Source organism: Protopterus annectens, chromosome 13.part0, assembly GCF_019279795.1.
Source record: "Protopterus annectens isolate FY-2018-M chromosome 13.part0, PAN1.0, whole genome shotgun sequence".
NCBI classification, from domain to species: domain Eukaryota; kingdom Metazoa; phylum Chordata; order Ceratodontiformes; family Protopteridae; genus Protopterus; species Protopterus annectens.
The window spans coordinates 1,238,988,501-1,239,008,677 of NC_056747.1; the positions used below are offsets into that span (position 1 = coordinate 1,238,988,501).

The window sequence follows — 20,177 nt, forward strand, 5'->3', positions numbered from 1 at the left end:
AATTGGTTTATAGCTTGGATTTTGTTCCTAGATGTCAACACTGTTTTCAGGATTAATTTCTTCTAAAGTACTCCTTACGAAGTTTTATTCATATTTGTTCATGTTTTATTGTTGATCCTTCATCAGTTCCAAAACATTTATACACTCCAGCTTGCTCAAATTTTTTTATATCACATTCTTGTCCCAAACTGATGTTTTCTTGGTGCTGCAATTTTGCTGCTTTAATGGTTGCTTTTGCACATTTATCAAGATCAAATGACATTCTTATATCATCTGAAAAAGTTTTGACAACTTGCAGTTGTACTTTCAGTTCCTCATCTGATGAGCTATACAGTTTCAAATTGACAAAAAGAAGATGAGAAGTCTTTACACTTTGTTGTTTTCTAGGATCAAAATTATAGCCATAGCCTAAGCTGTTAAGTAGACAGCTTAATAGGTTAAGGGCAAGGCAAAATAGCAGTGGTGACAGAGTCCCCCTTTGAATTTTTATCCCTGGAATAATAACTTGCCCTTTATCATGGTTTAATTGCAAAGTGGTCTGACAATGTTTCATGGTCACTGTAATGTAGTAGATCAGTGTAGGGTGTGTCTTATACATTTTTAAGCACTCTTTTATCCATGAATATGGGATACTATCAAATGCTTTTTTGTAGTCAATCTATGCCATACTTAAATTTTTCCCCTTTTTACAGTTCTCCACTATGACTTTATTTTATGACTTTCTTTTACTGGCCATTTGTTTTACTGTCATGTTTGAGTTTTCTTCGAAATGAAGAAGAAATCCACACCTCCAGGCTAGTTGCTCAGCATAATGCAGCCAAGGTTATCCAGATGCAACTAACTCTGGGCAAAACTGCAATCCAAATTGTAGCTTGCTACAGATCACCCACCATGCCCCAGGATTCCCACTCCTCTTTTCTTGATGTACTGGAAAATATTAGGGTTTAACCAAACACCCTAATAATGGGTGATTTCAATTACCCCACCATTAACTGGGCAAAACTACTCATGTACCAACTCCTTCACTCAACACTTTCTGGAATTCATAAACTCCAATGCCCTGGATCAACTTATCCACACCCCCACCAGGGGCAACAATATCCTATATCTAGTCATTACCAACATGAGTGACCGGTGTTCCACACCTGAAGTCAACACCTCATTGGTCCGAGCCGACCATAAGCTAATTACCCTAGATATCGACATCCTGCCCCCACCCCCCATTAAGGAAACCATGGTAAACATTTTCTCCAAAGCCAACTTCATGCTTCTTAAGACAGAAGTGGTGAACTTCATGATACCCATGCAGATGGACAATACAGTTATGACTACTGAATCCTACACAATTGCACTTTATAAGCACTTGCATGAGTGCATGGATCATGCTATCCCAAACAGAACAAAGATGCTATCCTCCAAAAAAAGGAAGCCAATCTGGTGATCCCCTGTCATAAACAAACTGTACAACAGAAGGGAGAAACTGTTGCAAAAGAGAGTAAAATCCCATGAGTGGAGGAGCTCCCTGGTCAGCCTCAGTAAGAAGCTGCGATCCCTGATAAAATCCTCCAAAGCTAGTTACGAAAGGTGTTTGCTTCATAGGCACAACGTACAGTGTTAGATTCTCACTTTGAGGAATCTTGATGAGTGGATGGGAGGATCGTAGGTTTACCCCGGGCATCACTTCTGTGTCACTGTTAGACAGAGGCACAGTATACTAACCTCGAAAAAGGGCATAGCAAAATGAATTTAAAATGGGTGGCGAAAGCCAAACACACTCTGGCTAGGCTTATAAATGCCCTAGGGCAGATGACCTAGTATGAACCTATGAAAACAAAATCGCCACTGATTCTAAAGACAACCACAAAGCATTCTATAGCTATGTCAAGAATCTCAATGGCAACACTCAGATCTGCTCTGAGTTACAGTACAATGGCACTAAATATACAGACCCAATTGATATTGCTAACATCCTGGCAGATAAGTTCAGTGCTAACTTTACCCCCCACTCTCACTCCCTAAAGAGCCCATCTCTATACCGGAAGAATGCAAAGTTCCTGTAATCACGGATGCACAGATAAAAACCACACTCTCCAAAGCCAAGAACACAGCATCCATGGGACCAGACAACATCCCAGGCTGCGTTCTACACAAACTACAGAATGAACTGGCACCCCACCTAAGTACCATGTTCAATCATAGCCTTACCTAAGGCTTTGTGCCTGCTGAATGGCACACAACAACGGTTATCCCACTCTACAAGGGGGAGCCATCACAGACCCCGGGAACTACTGCCCCATTAGCCTGACGAGCCTGGTCTGCAAGGCCATGGAACGTATTATCATGGAACTTATAAACAAAGACATTGGTAATCTCCAAACTCTGGACCCCACCCAGTTCGGGTTTGTAAAAGGCAGATCATGTCTCCTAAACCTGATAGACTTCTTTGAAGCAGTCACCAAAGCTGTTGACAAGGGTAAGGTAGTTCACAAAGCCTATCTAGATCTTGCCAAGGCTTTCAACACCATCCCCCACTATGGAATTATAAACTCACTAAACTAGGTATAAATCCCTATGTCACAAGATGGGTTGCCAACTGGCTCACTGACAGAACCCACACTGTGAAAGTAGCAGACTCCAAATCCGACTTCAGACCAGTGACGAGAGTACCACAGGGTTCAGTCCCGGGTCCTCTCCTGTTTGGTATCTACTTCTCTGAAGTACAGGCTAACACAGAAGGTCTTTGGCTAACGAAGTTCGCAGATGACTGCAAACTAGGAGCCATAATCGAAACTCCTAACGATGTGGACATCCTACAAAAGGGCCTCTCTGAGACAGATGCCTGGTGTCAAAGCCATGGCCACAAGCTCAATGCCAAAAAGTGCATTGTCATCCCCTTTGGTAAAAACTCTGTACCCATGAACTACAACATAGGCGGTAGTATACTTAACACCAAAAGTGTGATAAGAGACCTTGGGACACAGGTGGACAGTAGTCTCTCCTTTGATAATCACATCGCCCCAGTAGTCAGGAAATCCTTCTATGTGCACACCTCATCACAAAAGATTTCTCATGCAGAAAAAAAGAGGTCATTGTTCCCCTCTACTCATCACTCATTAGACCCATTATAGAGTACAACGCTCATTTAGGTATGTACCGCACAAGACATCTACAACAACTAGAAAGGCAGCAGAAATACCTCACAAAGAGGATTACCGGCCTCAAACAGATGCCCTACGCAGACAGTCTCAAAAAACTCCAACTTTACTCCATCGCATATCGCTTACTCAGAGGTGATCTCTGCCTAACATACAAAGCTATGTCAAACCCAGAGCTGTTGGACATGCTCCACTTAAAGCAATCCCAATCCCTCTGAGCTACACGCTCTAGGGACCTAAACCTTGTCACCACAATAAACAGAACATGCCGGAGGGATAGATTCCTGTCCCAGAGACTTCCCATACTCTGGAATAAACTACCTATCTATATCAAACAAAGCTCCTCATTAGCACTCCAAGAAAAATCTTGATGACTGGATGGGAAATAGGAAATTCACCCTGGGGATTACCTCTGTGGCTCTGCTCGACAGTGGTACTTGTTACACAGAGATGTTAGTATCTGGTTACCCTGGGAACTTAAGGCAGGTGACAAAGTAATGTAATCCAGGCTAACCCAGCAGTAAAATGTGATATTAATTTAAGCACTCTCTCAGAGAGAAAATCTGTGCATTTTGTATCTTGTCTTGGAACTAGAAACATCCATTCAGCACTTCTGCCTGCGTGTTGCTCTGTAAGTAAGTTTAGGGTACAATAATATATTTTAGATATACATAGGAATATAGTAAAGATTAGTTTAGATATTTTCTGTATTTATTCGAGACTGTCCTGCAATGCTGTTTTAAAATACTTCCTGCGATTCTGAACTCTGTAGTTACTGTTTTGTTTGAGTATTGTCTTGTTTTTGTATTACTTTTTTATTAAATATATTTAAACCTATCTTTGTGGCTGATATTTGTGAGACATAGTTAAGCTCCGAGAGTACTTGCATATGTATTTGGTGACACTACGTAGGCCACTCCAGCCTTAGTCTTGGTCACACTTACCATTTGGATTAATAGTAACATTACACAGTAAGATTGGGCACCCTTTGGTAAGAATCTTAAAAGTAGTTGATATGTATTGGCTGGTGGCAGCTGGTACTACCTTATAGTCTGGGCAGAAGGGGGTATAGCTAGTAAACCTGTACCAGCCTTTCCCAAGTGTGTGTTTGTGTATAAATCAAATCTCAGTGTATGTGTATCAGCTATACTTGGGCAGGGACATGAAGCACTGGTTGGACAGAGAGGGTGCTGGAGATTTTTGCTTGGCCACTCAGCTGAGATCTCAACCCTATAGCTGTGCCAGTGGGGAGTCTTATTGGGGATCTAGACAAAGAGGAAGAAACCATCCCCCAGATTGACTGTGATCTCTATGTGCTGTTAAGGGAAATTGTACTTTGCTGTGTGTGTACTTGTCATACTCCCAATGTGTACTTCCCTCACTGATGCTAGTGGTGAGGACTGAGGCTCCTTGATTACTGGGTCAGTATAGTGGCATCACATAGTAATTATTTGGCAGTGGTAGGATATCCACATCACATATTAATTGGTTGATTGAGCTGAGATAGCCATAGCACATATTAACTGGCTTGTATAATTGTGGATATTGAATTCCTGTAGCCTGTGTACAATGGTCGCTGAAGGTGTTTGTACTCTCAATTAGCCATGCAGTGAACATTCAAAGTTCATAACTCAATCGTTTTTTTTTTTTTTTGTTAGCTTAGTTAGTCAAGGAGAGCAGGCAAGCATGTCAGCAGAGGAGTATGGCAAGCTGACAAGGAGCCAGGCTAAAGGACTGGTGCATCCCAGCCTGACTAAAGCAGACATGATTGCAGCTTTAGTCACAGCTGCATCACAAAATAGTAACCAGGAGGACAATCAGACGGGCCATGTAGACGTACAACTCTGAGAAAATGGACAGCTCAACCTTTCCACAGAGGACTTAAAAATCCATCTGGAGTTAAGGAGAGTTGAGTTGGAGGCCATGCGTTTGGAAACAGAAGCAGCAGAGAGACAGAGACATATGGAGACTGAGGAGAATGAGAGGCAGAGGCAACATGAAAAGGAGATGCTGACTCTTCGCCGCATTCATGGAGGTAACGGGGAAGGGAGTAACCAACCCCCGGAAATAACACAGGTCATTAAATTTCTTCCACAAGTTACAGAGATCATTTTGATAGTTTCATTCATATGTTTGAGAGGGTATGTAAAGAGTATAATGCCGACCAAGGGCTCTGGGTGTGGTTCCTGACCCCCTTACTCCATGGTAAAGCTGTAACTGTAATTTCTAAACTTTCGGATACCGACTGCTTAAATTATAATACAATCAAAATGTGTTTGCTAGAATGTTTTAAGTTAACACCTGAAGCTTACAGGAAAAAGTTTTGTGGGCATACACAGAAGGCAGTGTGTGAATATGTTGCTGAACTAAGCACTTATTTTCATAGGTGGGTGAGTGGATGTCAGGTCACCACTTTTAAAGGGCTGGCAGACCTTTTGATGAGGGAACAAGCCCTTAGCACTTTGCCTGAGGACATGATAATCTGGTATAATAGACAATACACTATTGCAGATGAGTTGGGGAAGAAGGGAGACCTATACCTAACAAACAGGGCATCATTTCACAAGAAAGGGACACCCAGAGCTGCTCATGGGTTTAAGGGAACCCATGGTGAGCAGCCCAGCCTGTTCCAACAGAGCCCGCCAGTAGCAGGGGAATACACTAGTCCAGGTATACATCCAGGACCAAGGGTTAAATGTTTTAAATGCAACTAGTGGGGCCATGTAGTATACAGATGCCCATGGATGCAAGGTGGGGAGCAAAAGGTGTGAGAGCCAGTAAGTGGGAATGACAAAATGCCAGCAGTAAGTTGTCTCGAGACAACAAGGGTATCAAACTACCTGAAGAGGTTATATCCTATCTTAGTAAATGGGAAAGAGGCAATGGCTAAGAGAGAGACGGCCTCTGACCTAATCATTGTAAAACATGCAATGGTTACAGAGGAGCACTACTTGCTTGGGTAGTCTACTCCACTCAGAGCTTCAGAAAGGACACCATTCCAAAAACCTTTGGATAGGGTTCACCTTGACTGGGAAGGTGGAACAGGAAAACAAGCAAGTAGATGTGTTTGAGGAAATCCCTGCAGATGTCCTGACAGGGAATGATTTTGATAATGCAGCACTATGTGTGCATGCAGTTACACGCAGTCAGGCTTGGAAACAAGCATGTGGATCTGGTAGCCCGGGGGAGACTCAGACAGACTGCACACTTGCAGCCAGGACAGGTGAGGTGGTTACTTCAGGGAGGGAGCTACCCTCTAGCAGTGAGACTGAAGGTGAGCCACAGCTGATTGTGGGTACTGATGTTTCCTTGGACAGAGTGAATGCAAGGGTAGAGGTGAGTAGCGGTACCCAGGCTGGCAGTGACGCATCGCTGTAAGAGGATACCAGACTTCCTGTGGAAGGGGAGCTGGGAAGGTTTACAAAGACAGAGTCGAAACAGGCTCAGCTCTCAGACCCTACATTACAACCTACATTACAAGGCCTGAGGGAGGTAGCTAGTGAGGCACCTGATTCTCAATCGAAGGGGGAATCTGTATACTGGAAAAATGGACCCCCGAGGGAGGGCTAGAGGGTGAGAGAATACACAAGTTGGTAGTGCCCACAGCCTACCATCTGGCACTTCTAGCCATAGCCCATGATATTACCTTTGCAGGTCATATGAGCATAAAACATACAAATAGACATATTATGCACAAATTCTATTTGCCTGGGATTTCCAGAGATGTAACTGTGAGCAGTGCCAAAAGACAGGCAAGGCTGGAAACAAGGTGAAAGGTCCTTTGACGCCTTTGTCAGTGATTGAGGAGACATTTCAGAGGGTAGCTATGGATATTGTGGGGCCTCTGAGCACCCAAAGTTCCACAGGGAAAAAGTATATGCTAGTGGTAGTAGATTACGCTACCAGATACCCTTTGGCAGTGGCTCTGTCCTCCATTGAGGCAGAAAAGGTGGCAAATGTTTTGTTAGAAATTTTCTGCAGGGTAGGTTTTTCAAAAGAAATGCTGACTGACAGAGGTGCCCATTTCATGTCAGACCTGCTGGGTTGTCAGCGGAAGTACTGTGGGGTGAAGTACTTAAAGACCACCCCTACCATCCCCAGATTAATGGTCTTGTTGAAAGGTTAAAATCTGCACTCAAGATGATGCTACAGGCATTTGCAGACCAGTTTAAGAGGGACTGGAACAAATATCTGCCACATCTGCTGTTTGCTTACAGAGAGGTGGCCCAGGAAGCCACAGGTTTTTCACCCTTTGAGTTGCTGTATGGGCATAGGGTAAGGTGAAGGGACCTCTAGATTTGATTCAAGATGAGTGGGAGGGTGAGTGTGAATCCCACAAGGAGTCTGTTGTGGGATATGTCCTAAACCTCAGGACAAGGCTCAGGGAACTCATGGGCTTGGCCCAGGAAAACCTGGCAGAAGCACAACTGCAGAAAAAGGTCTGGTATGACAGGTATGCTCAAGCTAGATAGTAGTTCTCATTCCTGTCAGATACAACAAGCTGCAGGCAGCTTAGGAAGGACCCTATAATGTGGTAAGGAAGGTCAGTGATGTTAACTACATGGTAGAACTGCTAGGCAGGAGAACAAACTGTGCCATGTTAACATGATGAAACCTTACCATGACAGGGAGGTCCTTGTGCTAAGTATATGCAGTACAAAGCAGGAGGAGTCTGAGGGGGATCTATGACTAGAGGGAGCCAGCCAGGAAAAAGTACAGTTTTGTACCTACCATAAATGTAGATGTCCGATAGGTATGCATCTGCAGTCATCACATATGGGTTATCCTGCCTCAGGCAGCCCTTCGGTCGGCCGGATTCCAAAGTTTGGGTCCAGCGTCGGATGATGTCGCCCTTTCCCCGACGTCACAATGCCTGGGATATAAAAGCGTCAGCCGACGCCATCTTCCTCAGTTTTTCTTGCCCCAGATGCCAGGTGCCCTCTAGGAAGGCTAAATTTGGAAAAATGGAATAAAAAATCCAAACATTTGTAAAAAAAAAAAAATATATATATATGTATAAAACAAATACACCATAATAGATCCCCCAGCTAGCTAATAGAGAGGTAAGCACCCTAGAAGTACCACAGAGGGGAAGGAGGGAGGGTAAACCTGACTGCAGATGCATACCTATCGGACATCTACATTTATGGTAGGTACAAAACTGTACTATGTACTTCAAGGATGCATCTGCAGTCATCACATATGGGTAGAATACCATAGCCAATCTGGAGGTGGAGGTTCTAGGAAAAGGATGGTGTAGCTAAGATACCCTGCAGGACAGCCGTAGCAAAGCCTGCTCTGGATCTGGAATATAAAGGTAAATTGTAATGCTTGGCAAATGTATGCATGGAGCTCCATGTGGCAGCTTCTAAAATGTCTTTTGTAGCCACCCCTCTTAAGAAGGCTGTGAAGGTGGCTGTGGCTCTCATAGAATGAGGTCTAATGTTAGCTGGTACAGTCTTTCCATGAAATGAGTAACAAAAGCGGATGCAATTTCCTATCCATTTTGAAATTGTCTGTTTGGAAATTGCATTTCCTTGAGTACCAGCAGCATATGCTACCAGCAGCTGGTCAGTTTTCCTGAAACCTTTAGTTCTGTCCAAGTAGTAGTGCAACTGTCTGTGAATGTCCAGGGTGTGCAGCAGTTTCTCCCCTTTGTTTTGTGGATTTGGGAAGAAGGTAAGCAAGTGAATGGCTTGATTCAATGAAACCCTGGATACCACCTTTGGCATAAAAGTAGGGTTAGATCTTAATGAAACTCTATCCTGATGGAAAAAAATAAATGGCTGAACTGCCATCAGGGCCTGCAATTCCGAAACTCTTCTTGCTGAGGTTATTGCCAGAAGGAAAGCAGTCTTCCATGAGAGGTACTGTAGATCTGCAGATGCTGCTGGTTCAAATGGAGGCAGTGTTAGTTTTTCCAACACGTAGTTAAGGTCCCAAGCAGGTAGAGGTGGTTTCCTAGGAGGTTTGATGTTTTTGATCCCTCTTAGAAACTGTCTTAGGAGAGGATGAGAAAAGACGAGGGGATCAATATTGTACTCTGCTGAAATTGCTGAAGCATGAATCTTAATAGAAGAGTAAGACAGTCCACTGTGGAGCATTTCTGCCAAATATTCCAGGATATGTGCCATGTTCATCATTGTCGCATCTAGGCCCTTTGTGGTGTTCCAGATGAGAAATCTTTTCCATTTTGCTGAGTATGTCTTCCTTGTGGAAGGGCAGCGAGCTTCCAGAATAATATTCTTTACTCTCTGGGATAGCTTATCGTGAGAAGGAGTCAAGGTATTCTCCACGCTGTTAGTTGCAATGTTTTCAGGTTGGAGTGAAGAGTTTTGTATCTGTGCTGTGTCAGTAGAAGTGGCCATAGAGGTAGGGGCCATGGCTTCGTACGTGACATGCTCCTTAGCAGTGAGTACCAGTGCTGTCTTGGCCAGTCCGGAGCTATCAGGATCACTTTTGGCTGTTCTGCCCTGATCTTCAGTAACACCTTGGTCATTAATGGAATAGGAGGAAATGCATACACTGTCAGATTTCTCCAGCTGAAAGAGAGGGCGTCCACTTTCCACACATGTGGGTGGTATGTCCTTGAGCAGAATTTCTTTAGTTGATGATTGTGGGGGGATGCAAATAGATCTATGTCCGGACTCCCCCAAGATTGTATTATCTGTTGGAAAAGATCCCATAGATTCATTGCCAGTCTGCACAGAGGATAAGAATGGGTATCTCCTTGCTTGTTAATGTACCACATAACTGTGGTGTTGTCTGTCTTTATTAGTAGATGGCCTTGATGCAGAAATAGTTTGAAGGCCTCGATTGCGTGTATCACTGCTAGCATTTCTTTTTGATTTATGTGCATCCGTAGCTCCTTTCGTGACCACTGCCCTTGGACACCTGTGCCCTCCATGTGTGCTCCCAAACCTAGGTCTGAAGCGTCTGTTGTAATAGTTTGGGAGGTTTTTGGCTTTGTGAAGGGCAGCCCTCTGTTGGACTGGCTGGCCTGAGCCCACCACAGAAATTCCTTGTGAAGGCATGGAATGAGTGGGATTAAAGTTTCCAAACTGTGACTGTGCTGGGTCCATAAACTCCTTAGGTACCACTGTAGCTTTCTCATATGTAGCCTTGCTTGTGGAATCAGAAGAATACAGGATGCCATGTAACCCAGGGCCTGCAGGATTTTCCTTGCAGTCAGCTGAGTTTGTATTGTCAGATTCTTGAAGTAATCTGGTAGTTGACTTTGTTTTTCTTCTGTGATATAAGCCATTTGGGTGGTTGTATCTAGATCCGCACCCAGAAAGGTTATTCTTTGGGATGGAACAAGTCTTGATTTGTGCATGTTGACTGTATATCCCAAGGCCTGTAGAAGATTGATGGCATAATTTAAGCCCTTTATCAGAGTTTGTTGGTTGTCCGCTTGTATAAGGCAGTCGTCCAGATATGGGTAGATTTGAATCCCCTGGAGTCTGCAGTGTGCTATTACTGATGCCAGGCATTTTGTGAATACTCTGGGCGCAGTAGATAAGCCAAAGGGCAATGCTGAGAATTGATATTGCTCTGACCCTGCAAGAAATCTGAAGTATCTTCTGCAACTTTGTCTGATAGGGACATGCAGGTATGCCTCCTTGAGGTCTAGAGTAACCAGCCAAGACCCCTTGCCCAGCATGGGAAGGAGTTGCTGTAGAGTCAGCATTTTGAATTTTGGCACAATGAGATAAGTATTCAGTACGGACAAGTCGAGAATAGGCCTCCATTGATGCTCTTTTCTTGGAACAAGGAATAGTCTGGAGTAAAATCCTTGGCCTTGTTCTGAAATAGGAACTTTTTCTATGGCTTTCATTTGGAGTAAGTTTGAGATTTGTTTCAAAGCCTCTGTCCTTTGATTTGGTGGCAGACCTGGTATGCCTTTTCTTTTTGGCAATGTGTGGAAATGGAACCTGTATCCGTTGTCTATTATTTGGAGTGTCCATTTGTCTCTTGTAATGTTGTGCCAATTTCTTGAGAATAAAGAAAGCTTTCCGCCCAAAGGTGCTTCTAATTGAGCCCTGATTGGCGGAGTCAACGCAGAGTCATTGAGTTTGTCCTTGTGCAGCAGTTGCAGATCCTGAACTGCCTGTCTGGATTGGAGGTTGCCATTGATGGCCTCTGTAGGAGCCCCGAGCTTGGCCTCTACCTCTGGCACACCTGTTTCTGCCCCTTTGAAATCTTTCTGTGTCCGGAAAGGACCAATTCTTGGAAGGCCAGTTTCTGCTGAATCTAGGAGGTTGGACTTGAAGAAAATCCTTAACCGTTTGTACAGATTTTGCCTTTTCCTCAAATTTCTTTAGGACGTCTTGAGCAGTGGAACCAAATAACTTTTGCTTTTCCAGTGGAGCATCCAAAAGCTTAGCTTTAACATGTTCTGGCAGAGATTGTTCCTTTAGCCAAGCATGCCTGCGTATGACAACACCTGTCATTGCTTACCGACATGAAGCTTCCAATGCATCATAACCACACTGCAAGAAATGGTTGTTAACCTGCTGGGAATTATGTACCAGATCCTGAAGGGATTTACGGTCCAGGGGTTTAGAAGAAGACAATTTCTTATGCATTTCTTCTAACAAATACTCTTGATACTGTATCATGTGAAATTGACAATTTAATGCCCTCATAGCAAGAGTGGCAGAAGTATACACTTTTTTACCCCATCTCTCTAATGCCCTGGACTCCTTTGCAGAGGGGAGTGGGTTCTTAGTAGTAACAGCTGCAACCCCTTTAGGGCCCTGTGAAATAGTTTCAGGGTCAGCAGAGTGGGCCTTATAAAGAAAATTATGTGTGTCCGGGACCCTGTAATACCTATCAGGCTTAACAGGGGCCGGAGGCAGAGTATCAGGGGTCATACTAGAGTCAGAATATACATCATCAATCACATTTAAAACAGGAGGAATAGCCAAAGGTCTATGCTGAGGTAAATGAAGAAAAGTTCTTAGCCTTTTCCTGAAATCAGAATATTCCTGGCCCTGCCATTTGAAATGCTCTCTCATAGTGTGAAGGGTCTCCCCAAAGGAAAGCTCTTCAGGAAGGGAGGCTGAGGGAATAGATTCCTCTGCATCCGAATCCTCATAGGCTGAATAAGCCTCCTCCTGGTAGTCTGAGTGATCCGAGCCAAGAGAGGCCTCCTCTGAAGAAAGGGGATCAGGGGGATCCATCCTGGGCCTTTTGTCTAGAGGGGGTTGGGAGCCCCTGTCTGGATGAGGCTGAGAGCCCCTAATTAAGGAGATCAGGTCCTCTGCTAAAGTTAAAATCTGTGAACTAGAAGAAGGTCCCTGAGGAATAACTCTGGGAGGCATGGCTTTAGTGTGCTTTGCAGCTTTAGCCCTGGTGAAGGCCTTAACAGACATGGATGCAGGAGGCCTGGCTGTACCACGTGCTGGTGTAGCTTTATCTAAAGGTATGGTGTCGGAAGATTCCAATACACCAGTTTCGGAAGGCAATTCTGTAACCGACTCGGTAGGAGCCTCCGGGACCGAGGCTGTTGGTTGTATTATTTCAGGGTTCGGAAGTTCCAAGTACTCGGTATCAGCCGAGACCGAGACACTCGCGGTAGGCCTAGCCGAGGTTTCAGCCGAAACCGCGGCCCGCGTGTGTCAGTCCTTGTCTTTCCGTTTCTTAATTAAATGTGATGTCGGGGTTTCCGACGGCATTTTGTAAGCAAAACTATCCCCAAAAAACTCTTCTGCGAACTCCGACCGACGTCTAAGAGTGCGTCGGTTGAAGGAAGCGCAGGCAGAGCAGGCCGAGATGTCGTGGTCTGGGCCTAAGCAAGGGAGACAATAAGAGTGGAAATCCTTATGAGGTATTTGTTTCCCACAAATTAAACAATTATTAACTTTTTCTGACATCGGCTGTGGCAAGAAAGAGTCCCCAACGGGGTACTTAGCTTTTGAATTCTTCAGATAGCAAAATTACAGGAGCTGGCCGACCAGCACTTGTGATTGTGAACTGCTTCTGCTTCGGGCACCACGCAGCAAAAAAGACTGAGGAAGATGGCGTCGGCTGACGCTTTTATACCCCAGGCGTTGTGACGTCAGGGAAAGGGCGACATCAGCCGACGCCGGACCCAGACTTTGGAATCCGGCCGACCGAAGGGCTGCCTGAGGCAGGACAACCCATATGTGATGACTGCAGATGCATCCTTGAAGGACATTCCCAAATTACTATGGTGGAGCCTAGGGCTGCAGGCATATAATGGGACAGTGCAGCATAGTACTGGGGCCAGCAATGGCAAGGCAACTGGAACCTCAAGATAGGGAATGGGTAAAGGTATCCCCAGATTGTCAGCCTTCTCAAGCAATGTTACTCAAGGGTCACTAGAAAAAACTAACTTGAGTTTTCAGAAGGAGGAGAAGTCTGACAAACCGAAATGCTGCCAACCCAGCTATCTAGAATTTTGTAAATAGTTACATGCCATTTGTGAATACCAGCAGGATGCAGTTGCTTGGGTTGCCACATGTATTAGAAATATAAGTAATGTGTATATTAAACTACGAATACAGAACTGTATGTTATGTACTGAGCTTCAGGGATGTGCCCACAGTGTACCCTACTGGAAAAGAACAGAAATTTATATAAACTATATACCTGTGCAAATGTGTATTTTAATAGTAGAAGCTGGAACATATAGAGTTAACTTGCAAAATTCTAAGAAAATAACTTGGAATCAAAGTACTTTATGACTGTGTGTTTATCTCTCAGTTTCAGTGAATGAGACAGGATGTCAAGAGCTAGAAGTTTATTTTTATTGTCTTGAAACAGAAATAATTACTAGGTTTAAAATGTAAAATGTTTTTACTGCTCAGTGACTTCCTAGCAGCTGCACATCTGAGAGATAAGTATTTTTAACACAGAGATGTTATTATCTGGTTAGCCTGGGAACTGAAGGCAGGTGACAAAAAGTGATGCAATCCAGGCTAACCCAGCAGTAAAATGTGATATAAATTAAAGAACTCTCTCAGACAGAAAGTCTGTGCATTTTGTATCTTGTCTTGGAACTAGAAACATCCATTCCACACTTCTGCCTGTGTGTTGCGCTGTAAGTTTAGGGTACAATAATTTCTTTTAGATATAGATATGAATATAGTAAATATTAATTTACATGTTTTCTGTATTTGAGATGGCCCTGCAATGTTGTTTTAAAATATTTCCTGTGATTCTGAACTCTGTAGTTACTGTGTTGTTTAAGCATGATGTTGTTCTTTTATTATTAAGTATTAAATAAAATATATTTAAACCTTTGTAGCTGATATTTGTGAGACATATTTAAGCTCTTAACAAAAAAAAAAAAAATCAGTGTCACCTTGGTGAGATTTTGTAGAAAATAGGGTCCACCTTGTGAAGGTACTCAACGAGACTTCAGGATAAATTTTTTTTTTAGTAGTGCTAAAACTGAGAGTACTTGCATATGTATTTGGTGACACTGTATAGGCCACTCCTAAATAGCCTTAGTCTTGGTCAAACTTACCATTTAGATTAACAGTAACATTATACAGTAGTAAGATTGGGCACCCTTTGGTAAGGGTCTTAAAAGCTGTTGATATGTACTGGCTGTTGGCAGCTGGTACTACCTTACAGTGTGGGCAGAAGGGGGCATAGCTATTTAACCTGTGCCAGCCTTTCCTAGGTGTGTGTTTGTGTATAAATCAAATCTCAAAGTGTGTGTGTGTGTGTGTGTGTGTGTGTGTGTGTGTGTGTGTGTGTGTGTGTGTGTGTGTGTCAGCCAGCTACTTGGGCAGGGACACCAAGCATTGGTTAGACAGAGAAGGTGCTGGAGGTTTTGGCTTGGCCACTCAGCTGAGATCTCAACCCTACAGCTATACCAGTGGGGAGTCTTGTTGGGAATCTGGAGAAAGAGGGAGAAACCATCCCCCAGAATGACTGTGATCTCAGTGTGATCTTAATGGAAATTGTACTTTACTGTGCGTCACTTGTCATCCTCCCAATGTGTATGCCCCTCACTGGTGCTAGTGGTGAGGATTGGGCCTCCTTGATTATTGGTCCCAGTATAGGGGCATTACATCTTGTGTCTATAAATTCTGGGCTTTTTGCATAACAGTAACAATACATAATTTCTTGCTTATCCTCAGTAGTCCACACTATTGTCTTTATGGTTCTTATTTGACCTATCAGTTTTTGTGATTGTTGAGGACTGCTACTTCCTTCTACAACAGAGAGGCCATCCTCCCCCTGGGCCTGGCCCCATTGTAGGAATGTTTCCGTATTTTGAAGATTCTACACTGTCATTTTTTACCAGTGCGCCTAGCAGGATTGGGCACTTTTTTTATCCTAGGTCTTGTGCAACTAGCTATCTCTTAACTTTGGCCTACTTCTGTCCATGATATAAGCTATATAAATACAGTCTATATATCAGTCACCTTGGTGAGATTTTGTAGAAAACAGGGTCCATCTTTTGAAGGTACTCACCAAGACTTCAGGATAAATTCAGTTTTAGCACTACTACTCTTCTTTTCTTGCTAACTTTTCATCTCTCTATTCGGACACTATTCACTGTATAAAGTGTATTATGATTCTGCAGGTACTACACCCAGGGCTGTGGCCACTAGTACTGTGTTAAGGAAGTTTGCCTGGCTGTGTTCTCAAACTATCCCAGAGGGTGTAAATATTAGATTTTAAATTCAACACTGGAGAGAGATTTCGTTTTTGGTCCCTCTGCTGCAAAGGTTCTCAAAAAATGTAATGAGAGGGGTAATCTAATAGACTTTTTTATCCCTTTCTCTCTCTAAATTTTTGAATAGTTTTTCTGCTCCAGCTCTGGCAAGAAACAAAACAAACAGTCTCAGGAAAATGCTGGTAAACAGACATTTAAAAGACAATGGTAGGAAGTCGCGCTCCCCCCCCCCCCAAAAAAAACAGGACCCCCCCAGAACAAAGAAATGACAGATAAGTCAGAATTAACTATGAAATGTTCCTTGTTCCCTCTTCTACTCTGCCAGCCTCTTATCCCTTCTGGAAAGTCTACCCTCTTCTACTCTGCCAGTCTCTTATCCCTTCTGGAAAGTCTACATCTCCATTTTTCTCTGTGGCAACAGATTGTTTCAGCAGGAGTACACAAATAAAGATGTGCAATAAAAAGGAAAGTGAAGCAGGGCACCAAGCAAGAATGGTGGTTAAAAACTGAAATACAATGAAGGAAATAACACACAAGGGAAGCATTGAAGAAGGCCCTGCCCTAGGGGAAAGGGGGAAGCAGAAAGAGCAATCCTGAACAGCAGTGAGAATTAAAGAGTGGTTAATGGCTTCTGGGGGCTGTGCACATGCTGATGTAGTCTTAATACATTCCTTAAAGAAAAACTTTACCTTGATACTCAAAGTGTGTTTTTTTCAATGTGCAAATTGTTCTCTGAGCTATTTTAATACATCAAAATCACTGTAGGTGCTTCTTATAAAATTTTACTGCATTTTTCCACAAAATGTCCATCACAGGTCCCCTTCCCAGAATTCATTTCAAGTCCCCTTTTTATGAGTCATGCTAGACATAAGAAGCAATGTTGTCTTTTTTTTCTCAGTTAGATAGCAAATTTTGGAGATGAGACAAGGAAGAAAGAGGTAATTGGAAACATATTTTCAGGGAGTGCAGTGAGTTGGTGGACTTTAAGGATTCCCTGAGGGATGCACTTTTGGAGATGCAGGGTGAGCAGATTGGTGTGATGAGGGAGATGATTTTTCTGAGATATGATGCAGAATCAATATTGCCTAGACATGGTCTCAAATTATGGCGGCTGCCAAAAAAGCAATTACTAGAAAATGGAAATCAAAATCTAAACCAACTACATTAAAAGTAGTGAATATAGTAACAGAGATAAAGCAACTGGATTTGAGATCTTTAGAAAAAGATAGGAGCAAATTACACAGGAAAAATGGGAATTGTGGGAACAATACATACAGGGGAGGAAATTAGTTTTAAAAGAAGGCAGGACCTAAATGAGCTATGTAATGTTCGACTGAAAATGATTGGGTAGATGTATATATAATGTTTGCAACTGGGAGTGTGTCAGTATGGTTTGTTTTCATTTATATAAATGTATGACTGGCTATGTTGTGAGTGATGGTTTAATAAAAAATAATGTATGTAATGTTGCTTAGGTTATATGATCTATAGCAATATAAGTGAAACATGATGTTAATTTTAACTTGCCAATACAGTTTGACTACTTTTATATAAATGTTATTGTACCTATGTCACACATGATAATTCAATAAAAGGTATTAAAAAAAGAAATAAAACAATTTAAACTTGCAAAAAGAAGAAGCAACATTGTCTTCTTATCCCACTAAGATACAATGGCATCTAGCACACCTCAATAGGAGGACTTGCATTATGCATTTCTCCCAAAGACCACTTTAAGCTATTCCAAAAAGTTATGCAGTTTCAGTCAAATAAAGTAGCTAAATGTTTTTCTAAGGATTGTCATTTTCTACTCGCTATGAGCACTGACAGACCCCCTCTCACAGAAAGTTGTCAAAGCTACAATGGCAATCCAATAGCTGTTAATCAAAACTTCATTGAACTGGTTCTGCTACTCACTAGTGTCTGCAGCAAACAGGAAGATTATTTTTTCCCCTTTTTAACCTTGAATGGTGAAGAAATCTATCAGTGGGTTTGCCATTTTTGCTAAAAAGTATTTTTCAAGTACAGTGCAAAAGAAAAATAAAAAGGTACAACTATCTGTTGCTGAATTTGTGTTCAGAATTTTTTTTAAACTGAGGCATAAATGAAATGTCTTCAATCATTATATTTTCCCACTTCCATTGCAGTGTCAGTGGTTCAGCAAGTAGCACACTTGCCTTTGGTGCTGGAAGACCAGAAAGTTGTAGGTTCTCTTCCCACACCAGGTGACAGAATTGCTTACACTGCAATGCAGCATTAGAGAAGTGCTGAACTCCTGAACGTGGAGCCCTTTGTATAAGATAGTAAATCCATCTGCTTGAATTGTGGCAGCTCAGGTGGCTGTAAAAGAGCCCACAACAGCTTTAGAAAATAGTACTGGAAGATCTACGATGTCCTGGCCAAATTTTCCCTAGTAGTATAACTACCACCTTGGGCTTCTCCTGAACAAAGCTACTAGCCTATTAGGACCAACCCAGTCATCAAAAGATTAATACATAAACATAATTATCTCCCCGGTCCTCCGCTGAAAAAAGGCTTTGTTCCAAGTTGGACTTTCCCGGTAAACAAATGTTAAATAATAAAAATAAATTAACACTGGAGCATATGTTCATAGGTTGGTACTAGAGCTGGCATCTTTTTAAATGCCAAAGCAGTATGTTCTTACTGAAACTTGACACTGTGCAGGATAAACTATGCCAACAGAATTTTCATCTTATTACCAAAATAAAGACTCTAATGTGCTAAGCTGGTTGTTTATACTAATTTATATTATATTAAGATGAACTCCGCTTTCTGTAACATTTAGAGAAAAGTCAGAAAATATTTTTTCTTGCAAGAAAATAAAAATACAATTGCCATTTTTCAACCACCCCTCTGCACGTCAGAACCATTACAATAAGGAATTCTCTGCAGAAAGAGACAAATGGTAATCCTATCTGCTAGCTGCACTGAGTAATGCATTTGCGAGTAATGCCTTACAACTCATCACCTCAATATTTATATACTCCAAGTCTATGCAATAACACTTTGTTAAAGGATTGTAACAGAAATCCAGAAACTGTCATCTCTTCTGTTTTTCTGCCAATTCTGCACACTCAGAATTCAGTATATATATTTTATATATACTTTTTGCGAAGTTTTCATGCTCTTCTGTCTTGCAACGTTAATTTCATTATATCTACTTTGAATTAAATGCTTTATGTTTACCTTCTCTCAGCAATGGAAGTCTTACTTCCCAACATTAAGCCAAAAAGGGTTGACCAGCTTCTTACCTCTACTGGTCACAGGTGCAATCTTTACAGACATCTGACTATTTAAGGGCTTGCATTTTGGCTTTACCAAATCACACTCGTAACCATGAGGGCAGCAGTGCTCATGGTCATTACAGCAAACTGCCTAAAATAGAAAGCAAAGTAGCAAGTTAAACATTTATACCAGGCGAAAGTAAGCACAGCTTTATAAAGACAGGCAACATATCAATAAACCAGTTTAAGAGTTCTGTTAACAGTTCTGTTCACTATATTAAATCATTTGGATGAATCTGTACACAGTACTGCTAACAGACACATTTATCCAGAATACTACATGAAGCAACCTATGTATTAAACTAAAGCTGATCATTAACAGATGAACAAAAAAATAAATACTCAAAAGAAAAAAAAGAGTGGCAACATCAATGTGCCCCCCTGAACAAGGGCTCAGACAAACTAATATATCAGTTTATGCTTTAGCAGGAATGGCCCTAGCCCACATCCTGAAGCACAGCACTTTATTGCTTGAATGTACACCCTTCTAGATCTCCAAGTTGTCTGCAAAACATCTAAGCTTCTGAAGCAGCTAAGAACTGGCTACACTACTGGAGCATCACCTCTCCCTCATGCATGAAAGCAGACTAAGTGCATCAACAAATCAGTACTTCCAGGTGCAGGAACACAGCCCCCCCAATGCTACAGCTAATAGTCTAACCAAGATACTAAGTAATATTCAAGCTCCGATTCTGGAAGCATGTTTACTCAGGATCTTTCCTCTGTCTGGTTACCAGGCACCCTTTATATTTGGGGCAAGGTTTTGGACCAAGCTGTTTTGCCTCTAAAGCTTCAACTTGATACAGCAGCTTAGTTGAGCTCTGGTTTAGAAGGCATGTTGATACGGTTTCCTTTCCCTTCCCTCTGATGACCCGATTTCCTTTCTCTCTCCTCCAATTACTCGATGGAATGTGTGTGTGTAAGAGGGAGACTGTTCCTGCACCTGGAATTAAATGATTTGTTGATGCACATCCTCTGTTCTAATTTGTCCACTGAACAAAAAATAAAACAGTTACAGTAATGTCAAAATTACAATGAAGCCAATCTTAAACAGCA

The 20,177-nt window shown here is 42.3% G+C and overlaps 1 protein-coding gene across 4 annotated transcripts in view; it reads right to left on the bottom strand.

Moving 5' to 3' along the window:
- Nucleotides 1-20,177, bottom strand: part of GRN (granulin precursor) — an 891,963-nt gene that overhangs the window by 561,151 nt on the left and 310,635 nt on the right. For all 4 annotated transcript variants that reach the window (XM_044055245.1, XM_044055246.1, XM_044055247.1 and 1 more), the window contains exon 9: nt 19,089-19,212. In XM_044055245.1, coding sequence (XP_043911180.1) covers nt 19,089-19,212 — 124 coding nt within the window. The remainder of the gene's footprint in view (nt 1-19,088; nt 19,213-20,177) is intronic.